Below are 22,899 nucleotides of genomic sequence, written 5' to 3'. Positions count from 1 at the left end.
GCTCCTCCTCCTCCACGCCCCTACAGGCTTCAGTTTGTTCAACAGCTTACCCGCAAGGTACAGGAAAAGGAAGAGAAATAGGAAAGAAACCAGCAACCCAAAGGGAGAAAAAGTTTCAGGAAGGTGTAAGCCGACCCCCATTACTGTAGATCAGTGTGCGAGGGCGGGTGCCCAGTGTCCACCATGGATTCAGAAAAAAGGATTTTACAGGTAGGACCAAAATCCCCTTTTTTCATTCATGCCAATGGTGGTCACTGGGACAGTGGGACGTCCCAAAGCTGTCCCTTTTACGGGAGGGAACGCACCTGAGCTGCACTGATGACGCGTTGCCCAAAAGCAGAATCTGCCCTGGCGAACGTGTCAAAATGGTAAAATTTTAGAAAGGTGTGTGGAGAGGACCAAGTGGCCGCGCGACACAACTGTTCTGCAGAGGCTCCCTGATGAGCCGCCCAAGAGGCCGCTACCGCACGTGTGGAGTGGGCTCTGATAGAGGATGGAACTGGCTTATCAGCAGATACATAAGCCTGTTTTATGGTTAGCCGCAACCATCGAGCCAATGTCTGCTTCGTTGCCGGCCAACCTCTCTTGTTTGCATCATAGAGCACGAACAGGGCCTCTGTCTTGCGTAAGGATTGAGTCCTATTAACGTAAACTTTTAAAGCTCTTGTAACATCCAAAGAGCGTAACTCTGGGGAGTCCTCCAACTGGGAGAAGGCAGGAACAACGATATCCTGGTTTATGTGAAAACTGGAAACAACTTTTGGCAGGAACTCCTTTTTTGTTCTTAAGACTGCCCTGTCCGGGTGGAACACTAGGTACGGAGATGCACTGGATAATGCTGACAGGTCCGAAACTCTTCTGGCTGAAGAAATAGCCAGTAGGAACACTGTTTTCCATGTTAGCCACCTGAGCTCTGCGGATTCTAGAGGCTCAAACGGTGGTTTTTGTAGTGCTGAGAGAACCACTGTGAGGTCCCAAGGCTGGATTGGAGGCACAAAGGGAGGCTGTATGTGAAGGACGCCTTGTAGAAAGGTCTGTATAGCCATCCTCTTTGCTAATTTCCGCTGAAACAAAATAGAGAGAGCGGAAACTTGGACCTTTAAGGAGGACAACCTAAGGCCCAAATCCAGGCCCGCTTGCAAGAAGGCCAGGATCCTGGACAGCCGAAACTCCCTAGGCGGAAAGTTCTTCTTTGCACACCAGATGAAAAAAGCCTTCCAGATTCCATAGTAGATCCGGGAAGAAGCCGGTTTCCTTGCCGCTATCATGGTTTTTATTACCGGTAAAGAAAAACCCTTCTCTCTTAAAACTTCCGTTTCAAGAGCCATGCCGTCAAAGCTAGTCTGCCTAGATTCGGGTGAAGGCATGGTCCTTGTACTAGCAAGTCCGGACGAGCTGGCAGCCTCCAAGGTGGCTGTAGAGACATCTCCCGAAGGTCTGAGTACCAGGCTCTGCGGGGCCAGTCTGGTGCCAGGAGGATTGCTGTGGTCCCTTCTTGCTTGAGGCGCCTGATGACTCTTGGTAGCAGTGCCACTGGGGGAAAAATGTAGACCAGGGAGAATGGCCATGGAGCCGACAGGGCATCCACCAGATATGCCTGTGGGTCCCTTGCGCGAGCCCCGTAACGGGGTAACTTTTTGTTGACGCTTGAGGCCATTAGGTCTATTTGTGGGAGTCCCCATTTGTTGACTAGTTCCTGGAACACATCCTCGTGGAGCTCCCATTCGCTTGATAGTACCTCCTGGCGACTTAGAAAGTCGGCCTCCCAGTTCTGGACCCCTGGGATGTGTACCGCTGACAGAGCCAACAGGTGATGTTCTGCCCACTGTAGAATGGCTGTTACCTCCCTCATGGCCGCTAGGCTCCTGGTCCCCCCCTGGTGGTTGACATATGCCACCGCAGTGGCATTGTCCGATTGTATCTTCACCGGTTTGGAGTGAATCAGAGGGCCTGCCGACTTGAGGGCTAACAGGATGGCTCTTAGCTCCAGTATGTTTATTGGGAGTAGCGCTTCCTCCCTTGACCAACGGCCTTGGAAGGAGTGTTCCGCCAGAACAGCTCCCCACCCTCGGAGGCTGGCGTCCGTTGTTAACATCACCCACTGAGGGATGACAAACTGGCGCCCTTTTTGAAGGTTTAGAGGACTGAGCCACCATGTGAGCGACAGACGTGTCTGCCTGGACAGAACAAAGGTCTGTGATTTTAGGCTTGGCTGGGAACGGTTCCAGTGACGCAGCATTTCCCTCTGCAGTGGCCTGGAATGGAACTGCGCGAATTCCGCCATGTCGTAACAAGAGACCATCTTGCCTAGGACTTTCATGCACAAGTACACAGAGACCCTGTGCTGCTTCAGGAAGAGCTTTAGGAGGTCTCTGAGGAGTATCCACTTGTCCTCCGGCAGGTAAACCCTGAGGGTTTTTGTGTCTATCACGGCTCCGAGATGCACCATCCGCTGTGATGGGGTTGTTGAGGACTTCTTCCAATTTATGAGCCAGCCGTGGGTCTGCAGGAGGGAAACCGTTAGCTCCAGATGGCCCTGGAGTGACTGTGCGGATTGAGCCAGTATTAAGAGGTCGTCCAGATACGGTAGTAGCCGAACGCCCTGGGCCCTCAGGGCCGCCGCCATGGTGGCCATAATCTTTGTAAAGATTCGTGGCGCTGTTGCCAGCCCGAAGGGGAGGGCTATGAACTGGTAGTGGTTGCTTTTGACTGCAAACCTGAGGTAGCACTGGCTGTCCGGCCGAATTGGCACATGGAGGTAGGCATCCTGGATGTCCAGGGATGCCATGAAGTCCCCCGGTTCCAGGGCCTGCAGGATAGACCTGAGGGACTCCATCCTGAACTTGGGAACGCAGAGATGTTTGTTCAGGCCCTTCAAGTTGAGGATGGGCCGGAAAGACCCGTCCGGCTTTGTCACCAGGAACAGGCTTGAATAGAAACCTGCTCCTCGCTGAGAAAGTGGAACAGGTACTATGACCCCTGCTGTCAGTAGGGAGTGAATGGAGCTGGTCAGAGCAGCCGCTCTGTCCTTCTCCCGAGGCATGCCTGTTGTGAAAAACCGAGATGGCGGACGCCCCTGAAAAGAGAGGGAGTAACCCTGTGCCACTATGGTGTTCACCCACCTGTCGGTGGTAGTGGCCTGCCAAACCCCGGCAAAAGACAACAGGCGACCGCCCACCTGACGTGGTTGGTGGGCCGCCTGATTCTCATGTTGCAGGCTTGTCGGCCTGTTTAGGGGCCTGACGGCGACCCGCCCAGGACTGTTTGGGTTTGGGGGCGGATGGACGCCTTGCGGCGGGCTGTGCCCTTGATGAAGGCTGACCCCTGGGCCTCCCCTGTGGACGGAAGGTCCGAAAGGACTGAGATCTCTGCCTAGCTGGTGCCGAAGGCAGAAAAGCTGTTTTTGACGTAGCAATGGTGGCTACAATCTTGTCCAGCTCAGAGCCGAACAGTACTTCCCCTGAAAAAGGAAGGGCTTCTAATGCCTTTTTGGAATCAGAATCTGCGTTCCAAGTGCGCAGCCACAGTGCACGCCGGGCAGCAATTGAAGAGGCTGAAATTTTAGAGGAGAGGGCCGCTGCATCTATGGCTGCCTCTTCCAGGTATGTGGCCCCTTCCCTAATGAGGTCCACCGTTGACAGCAATTCAGAGCGACGTGTACCTGAGGATATTTGCTCCTGTAAAGAGTCAGCCCAAGTAGCAATTGCCTTTGCCACCCAGGCTGAGGCCATAGCCGGCCTTGCTGACACACCAGCATTGGAAAACACAGACTTTAGACAGTGTTCAATCTTCCTATCAGTAGGATCCTTAAGAGAGGCCACTGTAGGGATGGGAAGGGTTGTGGCCTTAACTAGGCGGGCCACGTGAGCATCAACCTGTGGCGGCTCCTCCCATTTCTTACGGTCCGCTGGCGCGAACGGAAAGAAGGAAATCAGGCGTTTGGACACTAGGAACTTTTTGTTAGGGTGTTGCCACGCCTCAGATAAAACTTCATTTAAGTCTGAATTTGAGGGAAAAAGAGCTAACTCCTTCTTTTTCTTCTTAAAAAGAAGTGTGTCAGATGTTGTGGCCTGGGAGTCCTGTATGTTGAGAGACATCCTTACAGCCTTAACCAAGGAGTCTACTCTGGACTGGGTCATCCTTTCCTCCTTGTCAGGTTCATCTATGTCGACATCATCTATGTCAGGATCATCATCTGTGTCGACCCTCTGGTCGTCTAAGTCATCCCCAGCATCCAACTGATTAGAGGCTAAAGGGGCTTGTGCTTTGCGCTTAGGTGGGGCCCTCAATGCAGACTGCAGAGAAGCAGACACCTGGACTAAATCCTGAACAGAGGAGGACAAACCCTGTACCCAGGACGGCTCTGATGCAGCAACAGCAGGCTGAGCTGGCAATGGCTGCGCAGCAGACTCTCTGTTTGCAGCTAACTGAGTTGCTAACTCCTTCATGGCTGCTGAGAGAGTGGAAGCCCAACTGGGTTCCCCACGAGCTGGGACTGAGGGGCCCCCCAGGGAGTCCTGTGCAGAACAGCGTTCACACAAACCAGCTTGTTCCTGTATGGAGGAATAATTCTCCTTACAGTTAGTGCATGTATAAGCATGCAGTTTAGGTGATTCCCTAGCTGGCTTTGCTTTGGGGTTTTTCTGTGACATGTTAACACAGACAGGCCCTGCACTGATAACAATGAATACAGTGGACAGTAACACCCTCTGAAACTATAAAGGTATACAGATGGATGACAGTAGAAAATAAGACACTATCCTCTCTGACTCTCAGGCCAATACTGAGGTACAGAGGACTGCTGAAAAACCTGTTCCTGTAGCGTGTAGAGGAGCAGGGATTCCGGTGCACTTCTCCCACAGTGTAGTCCCGCGTAATGGCGTCTTCAGAACGCTGCTGGGGCGTGGGGAAGCTAAGCTCAGGCGGGAAAACCAGCGTTGTGCCGCTCTGAGCGTGGAGGCGGGGAGCTGTGGATCAAAGCCCCGCCTCCCCTGGAACCATCAGTGCCCTGCGCCATTAACCAAAATGGCGTTCCACAGTACGGCTACCTGGTGGTCTAGTGGCCGCGCAGAAAAGACTGGGTGCCACTGCCAGGGTCACCCGGGCTGCACCCCGCCCGGTGACTCGACCGCTAGCGGTGCGCCCCTGATATGGTGCGCGCGTCACCTCACATGGAGGACCCGCTTACCTGTGGTGGAGCGCGGCGTCCTCCGTGTCATGAGGAGAGCGGCGGGTCTGGCTATGTAAGTCAGCGCGCCGCTGCCAGCCACAGGGGAGCAGCGTAACGCTGTCTCCGTGTAAAAGGGAAAAAAAAAAAAAAAAAATTAAAAATAAAGATATTAGACAGGGCACGGAGCCCTGTCCCATGGTACCTGTGCCTTGAGGCACCAAGAAACAACTGAAGCCTGTAGGGGCGTGGAGGAGGAGGAGCCTGGGCTGCACTTGAAGAACTCTATTCTACTTGGTGCCTGTAGCTGAAGCTCCACCCACACCCCACTGTCCCAGTGACCACCATTGGCATGAATGAAAAAGAGAATTTTTAATCTGCTCTTGTTCCTTTCCATCTTTTGTGCATTTGGACACTAGAAACAGGGTGTGGTGCAAACTCACAAGAATAAAATACACTACAATGGTAAATGAGGATTAGAATATGGATGTGCTTTCATTTCCTCCATCCATATTGATCCATTTAACGAAGAACATGGGGGGGGATTATTCAGAGCTGATCGTTGTTGCACAAATTTGCACGGTGAATGATTATCAAAAGACTGCACATGCATACGGATCGTAGCGTGCATGCACAAGGCCAAACAGTGAAAGAATCTAAATCGCAAGCCCATCACAGCTTGGCTGACAGAAAGCAGCCTTTTATGGGTGGCAACCTGTAGTTTTCTGGGTGTGGAAAAAAAAAGCAGGTGTGCCCAGGTGTTTTCGGGGAGGGCACGTGACATTAACACTGGCCTTGATCAGCCTGCTTCTATCGCACACTTGTTGAAGAGTCAGGGTTACACAACTGCAACCAAATGCACTTAAGACAGTATGGAAGATAGAACAACTGAGCAGAAGGAAGAACTGTACATTATGCATATTTGACAGTGAACAGAACAAAGACGAGGGAAAATAATGTAAATTGTGTAAGAAAAAGGAAAAAACTGACATATACGAATGGAAATCTAACACTGAAGTCTCATCTGACATGTTCAATGGGTTTATGTATGAAACAGTGAAAAGACTGGAGAAGTTTGCCATGGCAACCAATCAGCTGCTACCTATAATTTTATAGAATGCACTTGGATAAATGGTTACGTCAAAGCTCATTGGTTGCCATGGCACAATACTCCATTGGCAGACTTCTCCCCTCTTATCACTGATTCATACATCCAAGCCTCAGTCTGAAGAGCTTTCCCTGGATCATATGCCACCAAAACGGCATTTGTTCTAGTTTTAGGTGGAATAAAACAAAAAAGCATCTATTTACATTTATATTCCCTAGAACTGGGGTAGCCAACCCTAGTCCTCGAGAGCTACCAACAGTGCATGTTTTGCAGGTCTCCTCACAGAATCACAAGTGAGCTAATTAGCTCCATCTGTGGATCTTTTAAAATGTGTATGTGATTAATGAGTGCAGCTGTGCAGCAGCTAGGTTGTCTGGAAAATGTGAACTGTTGGTAGCTCTCGAGGGCTAGGGTTGGCTACCACTGCCCTAGAACATTGTAAGCTCCTTCTTATCCCATAATGTTAACACTGATCACATCCATACATTTTGTAAAAGAGTGAAGTATACACATTATTAAATGAATAGTGGCAATCACCATGTTATCACTAATCTACCAAAAAAAAAATGCTTTTGTGCCCTGAAAATCTGCAGTTTTCCTTCAGTTACCTTGTAAAAGAAAGATCGCATTAATTTTCTTCCCTCAAACCCCTTACAAAATAAATAAATGGTTTATTAACATTTTTGCATCCATGGACCCATTTCGCCTGGTAACTGTTTGATATCAATGCTAACCCTGTATATAACAGATGTGATAGTGCAAAAAGCATACTCACGCATCCACAGGTAGTAAAGACGTTTTGCCGTCGTACGATGTATGTCTGGGATGTCCGTCTCAAAATCCTGGTAGAAGCATGGCTTGAGTGGTATGAACCGAGGCAGAGGGGGGAAGTTATTCTGCTTTTCTGTGTGGAAAGTAAATATAGCTAGGTATAATGAGAATACGTAGAAAACATACACTGCAAAAGATTTGGGAGCCTATTGATCATCACTAATGGGCGATTGCTCATTTCTGCATGAGTTTAGTAATAAGACTCATTCATTTTTAGGAGCGCAATGTGGCCGACTAGTGTTCAGAGTTTGCCTGTGGCACCTATGAACCGGGATACCCCACCCCTTCCTATGTGTAGGCAATATTGTTGCTAAGAGAGATCCTTTCAGATCCCTCCATACTGCATGCCCTCTAGCAGTGCACATGCATGCGCACTAACATGGTCATGTAAAGTTCCATTTCAAGTAATTAGTGTTGAAATTAGCAGGGGTAGGCATCGCAGGTACGGAAGCTTTATGGAGTAGCTGTCCCCTCACCAGAGCAATATTGGATTGCAGCGGTATTAGGGAATGGCAATTGGTGTTAAGTTGCATACCAATGTATCAGGCACTTTAGCAGAATATTGAAATACCCCCCTTAGTGTAAAGCCCCATACACATGGTGCGATTCTAGCAAGAATCCCGGGGGATATGGTCACTGAGCGACCATATCCCTGCAATGGTCGCAGTAGCATGTTCCTGTGATCAGCGGCTTCCCCCTGCAGTGTCCCGGCAAACAGCTGTGTCCCCCTGCGGCTTCCCCCAGCAGTATCTCCTTTTTGATCTGCGACCAGCTCTGGTCACTGATCAAAAGGAGACACTGAGCAATATATTGCCAGCAATCATATTGCTCCATGTGTGCGGAGCTTCAGTCCTGAAATTGAAGTGAATGTGTGTAATTTTTCGGACGCTCACCAGCCATGTTCACTGCAGATCTGGATCCGAGATCCTTTCCTAAATCTCAGAACCACCTAAAGAGAGGGAGGAGATTGCAAGTTTAATAAAAGGTCAGCGAGAACGTTATATCACTATTTAGCTTCGGTTGGTCAGCACTAGTATTTAGACAGCTGCCACACAGTGCATACAGTATTATGCCAGAATGAGAAACACAGAATTTGATGGCAGATAAACATTTGGCCCATATAGTCTGCCCATTTTTTCTCTATTTGATCCTTATTTCTTTGTAAGAATGCCCTTCTGTATATCTCACGCATTTAGAAATTGTTCTACTGTCTACACGCAGTTCGATGCTGGCGACTGCCAATACCAATTCAATATAATGGCCGCCAGGACCCATCGAGTTGCCGGAATCGAACAGGAGGGAAGGATGGTGGCAGACGGCATGCAGGGTGGGATGCTTCATAGAGTAGCATCCAACTGCTTTCGATCCTGGTGCCGCGCATCGGGATCCAATATATATCGAAAGCAGTCAACACTGTTCGATGTTGATTTGCTTTTGCAAATCAACATCGAAAAAAACGAAAACATATCCAGATCGACCAATGGACCTTTTTCAGATCTGATCGCAGTACAAATTTGTTCTCAAAATGGGAAAAACCATGTGCACTGCAGGTGGGGCAGATGTAACATGTATAGAGAGAGTTAGATTTGTGTGAGTTATTTTGTTTCTGTGCAGGGTAAATACTGGCTGCATTATTTTTACAATGCAATTTAGATTTCAGTTTCAACACACACCACCCAAATCTAACTCTCTCTGCACATGTTACATCTGCCCCACCTGCAATGCACATGGTTTTGCCCATTTTGAGAAACAAAAAAATTGCACTGCAATCAGATCTAAGGGCCAATGTGTACGCCCCTTTAGTTCCTACCACCTCTGATGGAAGGCTATTCCACTTGTCCTCTACCCTGAAGTAATAAAACCTTTCCATAAGAGCTTACATTGTTGAAGGTAGAGAGAAGTAAACATTTAAAAAAAGGAGTGGGGGGGGGGGATGGGTAGAAGCTTGGGTGAAGAAAACCCTTTAAAGTATATGAGGACATATGAATTTAAACAATTGGGCCTGATTCAGAAGTGGACAGAGCCGCTGCTTACATAAAAGCACCAGCGTTGCCACTAAAACGGTACTGCAGTAGGAGGCATCAGGTCTTCTGCTTACATCAAACCTAGGACGCAGGATTGGATCAACTATGCCACCACGGGCCAGCTGCTTGAACAATGGGGTCACACATTTTTGCCAATTACTGGTCACAAGAGGACAGAAGCCAGCTGAGACCAAGCTGCTTCCTGTCCCACCACAGAGTGCTGCCATTTTCCGCAGACATGATCCATTTACTGCTTTCTCCACAGTCCTCCCCTTGCTGTGCATTCTCCTGCTCCTATATCTAACGGACAGGGCACCTTAGTTTTCACACAGCATATCATCAGGCTCATCCCCTACAAGACATTGACAGGCCCCAGCACAAACAGCAGACCGCACAGGATATTCAATTCTGTGCAGAGTAGAGTTGGCAACTATTAATGGCTAAATGCCAATGTTTTGCCTTCAATGGTGAAGATCCACTGGCTCTCTACCATCAATGGCACAGAGGACCACGATGTTAGTTTTGTTTTTATTGTTATTATTTAATTCTGGTTCACTTGCAAAAGCAAATTCTTTCTCTAATGGACAAAAACCACTTGCACTACTGGGGGGGGGGGGGGGTAAGATGTAACACGTGCAGAGAGTTAGATATGGGTGGGGTGTTTTGCTTCAAACTGAGATCTATATTGCAGTGTAAAAGAAAGCAGCCAACATTTTTCCTGCACAGAAACAAAATAACTCTCTCTGGACGTATTACATCAGCCCCCTGCAGTGCACATGGTTTTGTCCATTAGAGAGAGAATTTGCTTTTGAAAGTGAACCAGAATCAGGCACTAAGTGCGTGACTATTCCCCTCGATGCCTCCACAAAGTACCACCACAGACTTTGATTAGTAATAGAACAGACATGACCAATAATGGGTGAAACCATACATTGTTCTCCTGTGAATGGTTTATACCATCAATTGTGATCTTCAATGGTTAACCAACCAATGGCCATCTTTATTGTGGAGCAGCACTGAGAGGAGGGCCAGAGCCAGGGAGAGCACTCTTCGCCACTTCCTCTGCCATTGGAGCATGAGTGACGGTACAGGACAGTGTGCTCGTCAAAAGGAGTGCTAAGGGACCTGGCCTTTTTCCAATTCTCTGGTACAATATGCACTAGTATGCAAGTGTGTACTCTGTAAACAAACACACACCCTAATAATACATATAAAAATAGTACCACGGAGCATTTACGGAATTTTAAAAACAACCACTTGTATAGAAACATAGAAACATAGAATTTGACGGCAGATAAGAACCATTTGGCCCATCTAGTCTGCCCCTTTTTTTACCCTTCAGGTAATCTCAACCCTTTTTAATCCTTATTTCTTTGTAAGGATATTCATATGCCTATCCCAAGCATGTTTAAATTGTTCTACTGTCTTAGCCTCTGTCACCTCTGATGGGAGGCTATTCCACTTATCCACTACCCTTTCTGTGAAGTAATTCTTTCTAACATTTCCCCTGAATCTACCTCCCTCCAGTTTCAGTGCATGTCCTCGTGTTTTATTACTTGTTTTCCTTTGAAGAAAATTTCCCACCTGTACTATGTTAAAACCCTTGATATATTTGAAGATTTCTATCATGTCCCCCCTTTCCCTTCTCTGCTCCAAACTATACATGTTAAGATCTTTTAGTCTATCCAGGTAAGTTTTGTGATGTAGGCCATGAACCATTTTAGTTGCCCTTCTTTGTACACTCTCCAATGTATTTATATCCTTCTGAAGATATGGTCTCCAGAACTGGACACAGTATTCCAGATGAGGTCGTACCAATGACCTATAAAGTGGCATTATTACGTCTTTTTTTCTGCTACTGATTCCTCTCCCTATGCAACCAAGCATCTGACTAGCCTTCCTCATTGCTTTGTTACATTGCCTCCCTGCCTTTAAGTCACTTGAAATAGTGACTCCTAGATCTCTTTCCTCCTCAGAAGTTTCCATTATAGTACCCTTGAAACTATATTGAGCCTTTGGGTTTTTGAGTCCCAAGTGCATAATTTTGCATTTTTTAGCATTAAACTGTAGTTGCCATTCTCTTGACCAATTCTCAAGTTTACTTAGATCATCAGTCATTTGATTTACCACTCCTGGTGTGTCTACTCTGTTGCATATCTTTCCCTTCAATACCATTTGCAATGTCACTAACAAAGATATTAAAGAGCACTGGTCCAAGTACAGATCCCTGGGGTACTCCACTGGTAACATGTCCCTCCATAGAATGCACTCCATTTACTACAACTGTCTGTTTCCTATCCTGCAACCAGGTTCTTATCCATTTAATTGTTTTATAATCCAATCCCACACTTTCAAGTTTATTTAGCAGCCTGCGATGTGGGACAGTGTCAAATGCCTTACTAAAGTCTAGATATGCCACATCTACAGCCCCCCTTCATCTAGTATTTTGGTCACGGAGTCAAAAAAGTCAATGAGACTTGTTTGGCATGATCTCCCTGCAGTAAAACCATGCTGTTTTGGATCCTGTAAGTTATTTAATTTAAGATATTCCACTATTCTTTCTTTTAATAGCGTTTCCATTATTTTCCCTACTACTGATGTAAGGCTCACTGGTCTGTAGTTACTTGCTTCTTCTTTGCTTCAGCTTTTGTGCAGTGGAACTACATTTTCTTTTCTCCAGTCCTCTGGAACTGCACCTGTATCTAGTGACTGGTTGAATAAATCTGTTAATGGCGCTACCAACACATCTTTTAGTATCCTTGGATGCACTCCGTCTGGCCCCATTGATTTATCCACTTTCAGTCTTGAAAGTTCTGTTAGGACTTTCTCCCTAGTAAATGTACCTCCATCTACCTTATTTTTATGAATGTCCTTGCAACTTAACTGTGGTCCCTTCCCTTCTCCTTCTATAGTGAATACAGAGCAAAAGTAATTATTTAGATGATCTGCAATTGCCTTGTCTCCCTCCACCAAATTCTCAGTGTCTGTCCGCAGTCTTATTATTCCTCCATTTGATTTTCTCCTTTCACTTATATACTTAAAAAAAGTTTTGTTTCCTTTATCTACCGACTGAGCCATTTTCTCCTAAGCTTGTGCCTTGGCACGCCTGATCACTTTCTTAGCCTCTTTGCGTCTGGCAAGATACACTTCTTTGTCATTATTATTTTGAGTCTGCTTGTATGTCCTAAAGGCCATCTTTTTTGCTTTTACACTAGTTGATACCTCTTTAGTAAACCACACTGGCTTCCTTTTCCTGGTACTTTTCTTAACCCTTTTGATACAAAGGTCCATTGCCTTTAGTATTGCACTTTTTAATTTTCTCCACCTCTCCTGCACTCCTTTCAAGTTCATCCAATCCGTTAATGAGTCGCTTAAACATCTCCCCATTTTTGCAAAGTCAGCCTTTCTAAAATCCAACACCTTAGTTTTTGTGTGACTGGAGTTGGACCCTGCCTTGATACTAAACCATACTGCTTGATGATCACTGGATCCCAGGTTCTCCCCCCCACATATATGTCTGATATCCTGTCACCATTTGTGAGTATTAAATCTAATATTGAGTCTTTGCGAGTAGGCTCCCTCACCAATTGCTTGAGAGAGGCTCCCTGTAGGGAATTTAGAAATTTGCCACTTGTAGATGATCTTGCAAAATACTCCTCCCAATTCACATCAGGTAGATTAAAGTCTCCCATGATTAGGACTTCTCCCTTTAAAGCCATTTTAGTGACATCAAGCAATAGGCTCCTGTCCAAATCCTGCCCCTGGCCTGGTGGCCTATAGATGACCCCAGTACGAATAATGTCCTTCTCCCCCATTTCTATGGTTTCCCAAAGGGCCTCAGTCAATAACTAAAACAAATATTTAATCAATTGTGTACTAAAGGTAATAAGAACAAGGATTAAAATGGGCAACAGAAGTACAGGGAAGAAGGAGTGAGGGTTAAGAGGTTATGCAAAAGTAATTACACTCTTTTCAAAATAAATCATAATTATAAGCAAGCTTGATGTAATGTCTCCTTAGTAAAATGATTAATGGCTAGAACAAGAAAAAAAATATTTTAGATTTGAGAAATAGATTTAGTGGTGCTCTATGCAGTACGAGGTTATCCCCCATTAAAATACTGGTCTTCCTTTAAGCATCACAGGTTATGTTGCATGCTTTAACAGATCCCCAATCTTTAACCACTTGTCTGGTCCGATCCCATCAGACCGGACTTGGCCAGGCTGGGCGATGACACTTGTGCGATCAATAAATACAACAATATTTAAAAAACAAACGAGAGACTTTATAAAGTATAGTTTTCTACCCCATAACGTGACTTGTTTGTGTAACAGGTTTTACTGCAAGGACAGGATGTGATAATTCCTGACTAGAAAATATTTGCCTTGTTCTTGCTGCACAGCACATTTCTTATATAAGGAGCGACATTCTGCCCTATCTTCTCTTCTGTTCCTTTCATAAATTTGGTAGATTTACAGTAAAAAAAGATAGTGACCCCTACAGGTGGACCCCAAATGATCGACATGATAAAAGTTGACAGGTAAAAGGTGGACAGGTTTGTAAGGTTGACATGGCAATGCTCATCGCAAGGAATTTTTTGTTTAAATTACTTTTCAACTTTTTCCTTATTTACTATTTATGTGGACTACAATTAGAAATAATAACCTGTACTGATAATTGTGGCGAGCGCCCTGTCCCCTGACGTAACTATCCTTATTTACCATGTACTTATCCTAAATTGTCTTGTACTGTAATTCATTATCTGTTTTTGCTCATTTATGTATTGTTAGGCACTGCGGAACCTTTGTGGCGCCATATAAATTAACTTTAATAATCTAGCCAAATGTGAAATATTTACCATTTTATTCAAAATGTAGTATCCTGCGTTTTCATACAACTAGTTCAATGATCACATTGACTGCAATTACATACAAAATAGTAGAGGGACTCATGCAAAGTTCATCCATAGTGTGGCTCCACCACTCAGGAAACCCCCCCCCCGTGAGTTAAATTATGGCTACTTGTAAATACGTTTCCATACTATCAGATTTTGGTTTACTTTAACGTTGCACATGTACAAGGGGTGTGCAATAAGTTTATGTATGTACAGTGCCTAGGTACAGTTGACTGGTTAGGAACTGTCATGTCTGACTAAAGTTCTTGTAAAATTTCAGGGCACAACTACATACTGTAAGCAGTACTGTACACTGAGTAAGTCCACTTGTTCACTTATTTCCCAAACTTATTATGGAGCTCAACACAAGCCACTGGCAAGAGTGAGGAAAGTTTTGTCCAACTATGACCTACTTTTGGGGAGCCCCTCGAAAACTAGGAGCAATGTGACCAGCCTGTGTCCACCAACACAAAGGACACCATTGCTGCCATGCGGGCTATAGAGAAAAAGGATGCCAGGGTGACCATGGCCCAGTCAGAGAAGAGGATATGCATCCCACCAGGATTCATCCACTCAATACTCCATCAAGAAAAAAAACCTCATGTGAACTTTTTGATTGTCGACATAAAGCCTGTGTCGACCTTCCAACCCTGTCGACCATATCATCAAGCACCAAAAACGTCTCCTAAGGTTGACTCCGCTGTGGGATAGGGGAACCACCAGTGCAGAGCTTGCTCAGGAAAGGCAGCAGAGGCAGTTGTGGGTGTATATGCACACAGAGGCCCTTATTCTGATCGGTGCGGATATATCCGCGTGCGTTCGGCCCGCCGATGTTTTGTGTCTGCGCATGTGCAGAGGCGTCTCTGCACATGTGCGAGCGGGGCGTACGGCCAAATCCCGCATGATATGTGAACACTCCGAACAGGGGGAGGAGAGGGGCGTGAAGGGCTGTTTGGACTCATTAACATATGCATACGCCCCGCGTTTCATGGGAATGCGGCCGTGACGCACGTGTAGGGGGCAGACATATGACATCGCCGGATGTCAGCTGCCCGCCCAGATCCCTGCTTTTGCACGGAAAAATGTCCGTGTGGTCTGAGGTTGCGGGTGCTGGTGGAGCACACGGTCCTGCATTCGATGGTCTGCGACCATCGAATGATGGGGGAGGTTCCCTTAGATGGAGGAGGCGTATTCCGTGAAAAATACACGTGCGGTCCGTTCGGACAGCTTCTTACCGCATACGGATGGAGTTGGCGATCCGTATGGAAGGCGGGGTTTCGCACGCACGGTCCTGGCCGCATAATCGGCTCCGGCCGCACCGATCAGAATAAGGGCCAGAGTGAGGTGACAACTTTTGAAGGATGGCCTGGTAACAAGAAGGACAGCAAAGAAGCCTCTTCCCTCCAACTAAAAAATCATGGACAGATTGATATTTTGCAAAAGGTACAGGTATTGGACTGCTGAGAACTGGGGTAAAATAATTTTCTCTGATGAATCTCCTTTCAAATTGTTTGGTGCATCTGGCAAAAATGCTTGTCCACAAAAGGAAAATTGAGTGCTACCATCAGTCCTTTGTTATGCCAACAGCTTATTGGCCAAGGGAGGCTCAAAGTTTTGTCTAAGAACACAGTCATGAATAGAAAAAAAAAAATGGTACAAAATAGTTTTAAGAGCAACGTCTCCCAACTAAGGTGGCCAATCCCGGGATCTGGCCCTAAAATTGCCAGTACAGGTTGAGTATCCGAATATCCGTTATCCGAATTATTCCGAAAACCATACATTCCAGAAAGTTAAAAAAAAAAATGTTTTTGCTAAAAACTCACTGGGGACATCTGTAACAGCACTACTGAGGGAATGATTTGTAACTGGCACTATATATATATATATATATATATATATATATATATACACACACACAAGACAATTATTGCTTGGCATTCAAATTCAATATCTGAGAAAGTACACAAATTTTGTTTCATGTTTTGAAACCTTGTTTTTTGAACAAATAATATATATTTGTGTGCATTTCATGTGCTTGATGTGTTTATACGGCAAAAATGCAAGATACTTCAAAATACATCCTTGAAATATTAAAATATTCCGAAATACGGAATAATCCATTATCCAAAATTCTCCTGGTCCCGAGCATTTTGGAAACGGGATACTCAACCTGTACTTAAATCCCGGGATTATAGTGCACCGTGATGCAGTCAGCGGTCATGCTGCACTGACTGATGGCCACACCTCAAATCTTTTAGCCATGGTTAAACTGCAAGGTTGGAGGGTAGCTCAGGGGAACAGAATGCTGCCTACCAGAGATGAAACGTTCAGCATATAGGTATAGAAAGAGGGATGCTGACATTTAAGCAAAACTGCTAGGTCAGCGATTCCCAAACTCGGGTGAATTTATGAAGCTTGGAGAAGTGTTATCTATCCCCATAAAGAACGTTATGAGCAAGGTGATAATGGTTCAGCCAATCAGCTACAATATGTAAATTGACAGGTAAGAGCTGATTGGCTGAACCATTATCACCTTGCACTTAACGTTCTTTATGGGGATAGATAACACTTCTCCAAGCTTCATAAATTCACCCCTCAGTCCTCAAGGCACCTTGGTTCAGGCAGAGTTACACGTTTTTTCACTCTCTGCCAGACTACAGATCTAGGGCTGGCTGCGGCTCAGAGGGATCCTGGGCCCGGACCACGTAGATCTCGTCTCAGGTACGGCACTGGCAGGAGCTGCTGAACATGCAGCTTTTAGGGAAGACTCAAGAGTAAGAAAGCAGGGGCTAGGGCCAGGGGCTCCCTGGCTAAGCCACCGCTATGCCCCATTCACTCTGTGATGCTCCAGAAAAGGGCATGGTATATCTCTTTTAAACAGGGTCAGGATGTTGCGCACTGCAAAGACAACCTAAAGGGAAATACTGTCTGTACAAAAAGAGTAAAAGTATTTCAAGGACAATAAAATTAGAAAAAAAGCTGAGCTAGTTCTATACATAAAATAATAGCAATGTCAACACATGCATCAGATTGTTGTCACATAGTTGGCTTGGAATGCACATAAATCCATCCTTTGCATCATACCATCCTGCTGTGCATAATTAGATGTATGGAAAAGTGTGCAGGGTGGAGCTGTTGCCCAAAATATATTCCCTTATTGCAAAATAATATAAAAGTCATTAATAAATGGGATGCAGTGTCTTAAATATATCTATTCTTTCCTTGTAATTCATATGTTTATATATATATATATTTTTTTATATCATGGAGGTTTGTTACTAGAACAATTAAAAGGATGTCTCTCCCAAATACTCAACATCCTTCACCGGTTCAGACTAGGCCCCCAGCTTCCAATCAAACCACCTATATAACATATCTGAGTAGCGGCCCAACTACGTATAGGTGCAGGTAGTACAGCGGCTATAAGGCCCAAATAACTTCTAGGGCCCAAAGCACCTCCTGCACGAATCATGATCCCTCCAAGGCATGACGTACCCCTTTCACCCCTGGCCACCGCCAACAATAGCACAGGTGTAGATGATGTAGCAGGGTACACTGCAGCTAACATTACAACAGCCTGTCTAGCCCAGTCTGCTCTGCCCCTACCTGCCTGACTCCAAGCAGCAGAGCAGTGCAATAATCCACAGGTATTTAGGGGGTGCGGCCTAATACAGTGATGTGGTCTCTCTCCTGACATTCAAATGATTGTTTTTATTGCACATATTTCACTCGTTATGGTCCGGTTTAGCCACATATACTGTAGTGACTAAACCTAACCAATCTAATAGGCACAATGCCAAAAAGTCCCATTTGTGCATTTGAACTGGTGACTTTTTGCACATTTCAGCTTGCTACGCCGGGTGTTGCGAGTGCGCCCACCAGCAAAAACAACCATATATCACCGGTGGGCCTCAGTGCAGGCAGTAATAATTGATTACGTCCCTATATGTCCACAGTACTGCAATTATTGCTACTGGAGTGTTCTGTCAGTTTCCCAATTTAAGCCTCATAGAAGGCTTGAGAGTCTTGTACACTGGCTTTCCCTACGGGTGCAAGTCTGTGCATCACCATCACTGCAGGACATACACAAGGATTAATCCATGCTCCATTTCTAAGCGATCTAGTCAGATCGCTTAAAAAAAGGGGCTGAAATCGCCCTGTGTGTATGCTCCTTAAGAGAGCCCAAGAATGTTCTCTTCTAGGTGGTGACCATCTAAGGGACGTGATATTCAAACCTTGAACAGTGCTATGAACTCTTGCACCTTGGTTATGTATTACGCATAGTCCTTAATAAATGTGAAGTCTAGATACTTACATTTAAAATGTGTCAACATGGGACAACCTGTATATTTTGATGGCTTAGAAACAAATAATTGGTTACTTTGCAGTGGAACACTCAGCACAAAACTAACTGCAATAGTAGATTATTAACAAGTGTAAATATTTTATATTGTAAAAAATAATAGTTACATCTACTGTAATATGCATTATAATGATAAACCAAAAAATTGCTTAGTGATAGTGGTGGAACTAAGAATCTTCCACAGAAGAGTAAGCTTAGATCATTTCTCTTCCAAAACAGTTAATACTTAAGTAAAATGATCTGCGCAATAATCAGGTCAATCAACTAATTATTAGCTGGTGGGTCAAATTATAATAGGTGCACACCTCAACGGTCCAATGCAGTATCCCTGACCAATTATTGTGCACAGATCCAATGAACACATCGGTCCTGCTTGATGACATTCTGCACTGTACTATTGAGCTGTTTACCTGGCATTAGTTTTGTCGGCCACAACATGTAAAGCCCTGATTTTCCATAATTTGGATTATTTATATACTATAAGTAACAGGGAAAGAATGGATGGAACCCTAAAATGGTTATTCTATATTTAGAAAAATACAAACTAAAGTGTGAATTTTATGACCTGCACAAACTGTCACTAGGTGATATAGGTGTTATATGCAGCTGTTTTTCTCAGGGAATCGTTAGCTATGTAATACAAAACCAGCTTTAAATGGAGGCTGGGAGGGGGTGTGAGTGGGAAGACCAATAACAAGCTACACTTTCAATACTATATGGCAGTACAAGCTAACATAAGGAGCTAATTTCTTCACAGTTCTTAATATAGCACTTCTTACATATGCAGAAGTTAGCATAAATACCATTAAAAAAAATAATAATTAAATTGTGGCCTTGCACTTTCCAAGTCTGAAATTAGACAAAGATAAGAATAACGCAAAGGGAAGCTGGTACTAGCCCCAACAGATTCCAAGTATTATCAGTACTCCACTTACATGATGAATTGGGTGTGGTATAGCGCCCCGACAGTCGATACTCTGATATCAGAATGTTGACTGCTAGTACTCCGACAGAGGGCAAGCGGGGTCATGGACCCCCACGACATAGAATAGCCCCTAAGTCAGGATCCCAACTGTCAGGCATTTAACAGATGTTGGTATACTGACGGAAGGTCACCAGCACCCGCTAAATTACAGATAGCTTCTATAGAGAACAGCAGCATTTCTGTATTCAATTGAACACAATATTCTTTGAAGATATACATAACTGGCAGGGGCGGGCTGGGCCGGGGGGCAGGGTGCCATGTGCCCCCCGGGCCGCTCAATCTATTGTGTGCGGGCCGCCTGTCTGTTTCTGAGGCTGCTGCTGCAGCCACGGCTAACCAGTCTCCGACTGGTCTTCGGAAACATGGCCGCCGCCTCCTGCACTGAGGACGTCTAGGACGTCTAGTGCAGGAGGCCGCTACAGAGAGTGGCTGTGGACTCTCTGAGGAGCTCAGACCTCTGTGGCTGCCAGCAGCTGCTGTGCCTGTATCACACTGCATTACAGGCAGCAGCGTGGACAGCACAGAGGATCCCTCCCTGCTCCTGCTCAGCGTCCCTGTAGGGATCGAAAAAGGGGCGGGGCTAACGGCCGGAGGGGGCGGAGCTACACCACTGTGAAGGAGATGATGAGCTGCCAGCCTGAAGTGCCCTGAACCAGTTAAGTAAAATGTGAGTGTACTTTAACTGGTGTGGGCATGTGTACAAGCAGCGCTACTAGTGTTGGCAAGTGGTGTGGGCATATGTACAAGCAGCGATACTAGTGTCGGCAAATGGTGTGGGCATGTGTACAAGCAGCGCTACTAGTGTCGGCAACTGGTGTGGGCATATGTACAAGCAGCGCTACTAGTGTCGGCAACTGGTGTGGACATATGTACAGGCGCGTTACTAGTGTCGGCAACTGGTGTGAGCATATGTATAATCAGCGCTACTAGTGTCGGCAACTGGTGTGGACATATGTACAAGCAGCGCTACTAGTGTCGGCAACTGCTGTGGGCATATGTATAATCAGCGCTACTAGTGTCGGCAACTGGTGTGGGCATGTGTACAAGCAGCACTACTAGTGTTCGCAACTGCTGTGGGCATTTGTATAATCAGCGCTACTAGTGTCGGCAACTGGTGTGGGCATGTGTACAAGCAGCACTACTAGTGTCGGCAACTGGTGTGGACATATGTACAGGCAGCGTTACTAGTGTCTGCAACTGGTGTGGGCATATGTATAATCAGCGCTACTAGTGTCGGCAACTGGTGTGGGCATGTGTACAAGCAGCGCTACTAGTGTTGGCAACTCGTGTGGGCATATGTACATGCAGCGCTACTAGTGTCGGCAACTGGTGTGGGCATTTGTACAAGCAGCGCTACTAGTGTCGGCAACTGGTGTGGGCATTTGTACAAGCAGCGCTACTAGTGTCGGCAACTGGTGTGGACATATGTACAGGGAGCGTTACTAGTGTCGGCAACTGGTGTGGACATATGTACAGGCAGCGTTACTAGTGTCGGCAACTGGTGGGGGCATATGTATAGGCAGCACTACTGCTGTTGCGTCTGGTGTCGGTGTGGGTGTTACGTATAAGCAGCACTACTACTGTCAGAAACTGGTGCGGTTGTTATGTATAGGCAACGCTACTATTGTCGGCAACTGGTGTGGGTGTTACATATAAGCAGCGCTACTACTGTCAGCAACTGGTGTGGGCAGTATGTATTAGTTGTGATACTACTACTGTCGGCAACTGATGTGGACGTTATGTAAAATATAAGTTGCGCTGCTACTGTCGGTAACTGTGTGCGATATATATATATATACAGCGCTACTACTGTCGGTAACCCTGGGCCATTATGTAGTCATATGCAGGTGTACTCGGGGCATTGCGTGGAGCATAATGTGTGTCGTAATATCATATGGGCATTATGGTGTGCAGCATATTGTGTAAGGGGCATTACGCTGTGTGGCATAATACATAATGGGCATTACTGTGTGTGGTATAATGTGTTATGGGCATTACGATGTTATTAGTACTTTTATAGGGCCACGCCTCTTCCCCATGAAGTATCGCTCCTACATTTTGCGCGCACTCTCCTATTTTTAGTGTAGTGGTGGGGCAAGCACCAATTTCCTTTCTGGCACAGGGTACCAAAGTGGCTAGTAATGCTACTGGTTCTGGCATAACTAGCCAGGGAGAGCATCCTGTGGGGCTCCTGATATTATACAGGGGAGCAGCCTGTGGTGTCCTATTATTTTTTTTTTTTTTATTAATACATATACGAAAAACCTCCATTTAACGATACGCTGTTACTTATGGGCCGGTGCTCTGGACTTGCCCCCCAGGCTAAAAGTTGCCAGCCAGCCCCTGATAACTGGTACTAGATAAATAGATGTTACAGCAATAAAAGCAGAATATAAGGGCACAATGGGTCAGGGGGGCCAATGATACTCAATCACAAAAATTCTGCAATTGTAAAGTGGCCCTTCCATTAATTGCTGTGCAATGTTTTAGTCATATAACACACACACACAAACGGATGTAACACCGTAAACAAGACCTTCAATGTCAACAAATGTCATTATGCAGAGAACATCTTGTGTTGTTATGATGATCTCCCACTTCCACCCACAATGAATGATGCAGCCATACACCAGCAGCAGCACAGACATCACCCGCAAACACTGCACTGTCACAGCACATCCGCCTAATGTCCTGGAATTAGTACACATGTCATGACATGGACACAGACAGCACACCCGCCCAATACATGTCGTTATCACAACCACTGTATATCATTACACACGACAGGTATGTGCATACTCTCGTAGCGCTACGACACTGGCCTTTCTCACCAGAGAAGAGACGGCGCTCAGCGGCTGCTGCGATACCAGACGCCGGTCACAGTCCCGTTGCCTTCACCTCTCCCTGCTGATGAGCGAATCTGTGCCCACGTCTCCAATTCTCGCGAGATTTCCACGCACCGCTTGACGTCTGAGAGTGCGAGGTGTGCAAATGAAAAATTTCAATAAAGTTTATTCAATAGGAGGTGGTCCTGTACTGTTACCCGATATGCCATGTCTGAAGAGCCTCTCCCGGTAACATAAGTGTAGGCTACTTCAGTCTTCTTCACCAAGTCACGGTTACCGCAGTGTGTGACGGTACATGAGGCGTTCATCCCCTCCCCCTCTGTGCGTTATCTCCTGCTCATGCGTACGGGGTACATGCTCATTGCTGCTGCCCTGTCTGTGGTCCCCCAAACCAATATTAAAGGGATGGCCATCGACATCCATCGATTATTTTGAATCATCGATGGTTTATAGCTATGTCGTATATTATTGCAATCGATGGGGGAGCACCAGATGGCTTCACTCCATCAATGGCACAGCAAAACCAAAGTGCTGTGCCCCCCCCCCCCCCCCCCCCCCACACCCATTAAGCCCTGCCCCCACGTTTTGATTGCCGAAATGGGGGGGAGGGGGCAGTCAGCCATAGAAAATGAATGACCATCGATAGGTAAAACTATTGATGGTCATCCATCACATAGTTTA

The 22,899-nt window shown here is 45.9% G+C and overlaps 1 protein-coding gene across 2 annotated transcripts in view; it reads right to left on the bottom strand.

The window, feature by feature from the left end:
* Positions 1–22,558, bottom strand: part of SCAMP5 (secretory carrier membrane protein 5) — a 29,968-nt gene extending 7,410 nt beyond the window's left edge. Inside the window, exons 1-3 of one of the 2 annotated variants that reach the window (XM_083183715.1) lie at positions 22,195–22,558; positions 8,000–8,055; positions 7,051–7,179 (exon numbers count right to left, since the gene is read on the bottom strand). In XM_083183715.1, coding sequence (XP_083039841.1) covers positions 7,051–7,179; positions 8,000–8,006 — 136 coding nt within the window. In that variant the 5' untranslated portion in view covers positions 8,007–8,055; positions 22,195–22,558. The remainder of the gene's footprint in view (positions 1–7,050; positions 7,180–7,999; positions 8,056–22,194) is intronic. The other variant, XM_083183714.1, reaches the window with a different exon arrangement.
* Positions 22,559–22,899: the final 341 nt, after the last annotated feature.

This window comes from Crinia signifera, chromosome 4, assembly GCF_055691185.1.
Source record: "Crinia signifera chromosome 4, ASM5569118v1, whole genome shotgun sequence".
Lineage (NCBI taxonomy): Eukaryota > Metazoa > Chordata > Amphibia > Anura > Myobatrachidae > Crinia > Crinia signifera.
This window is presented reverse-complemented; position numbering and strand designations above follow the sequence as displayed.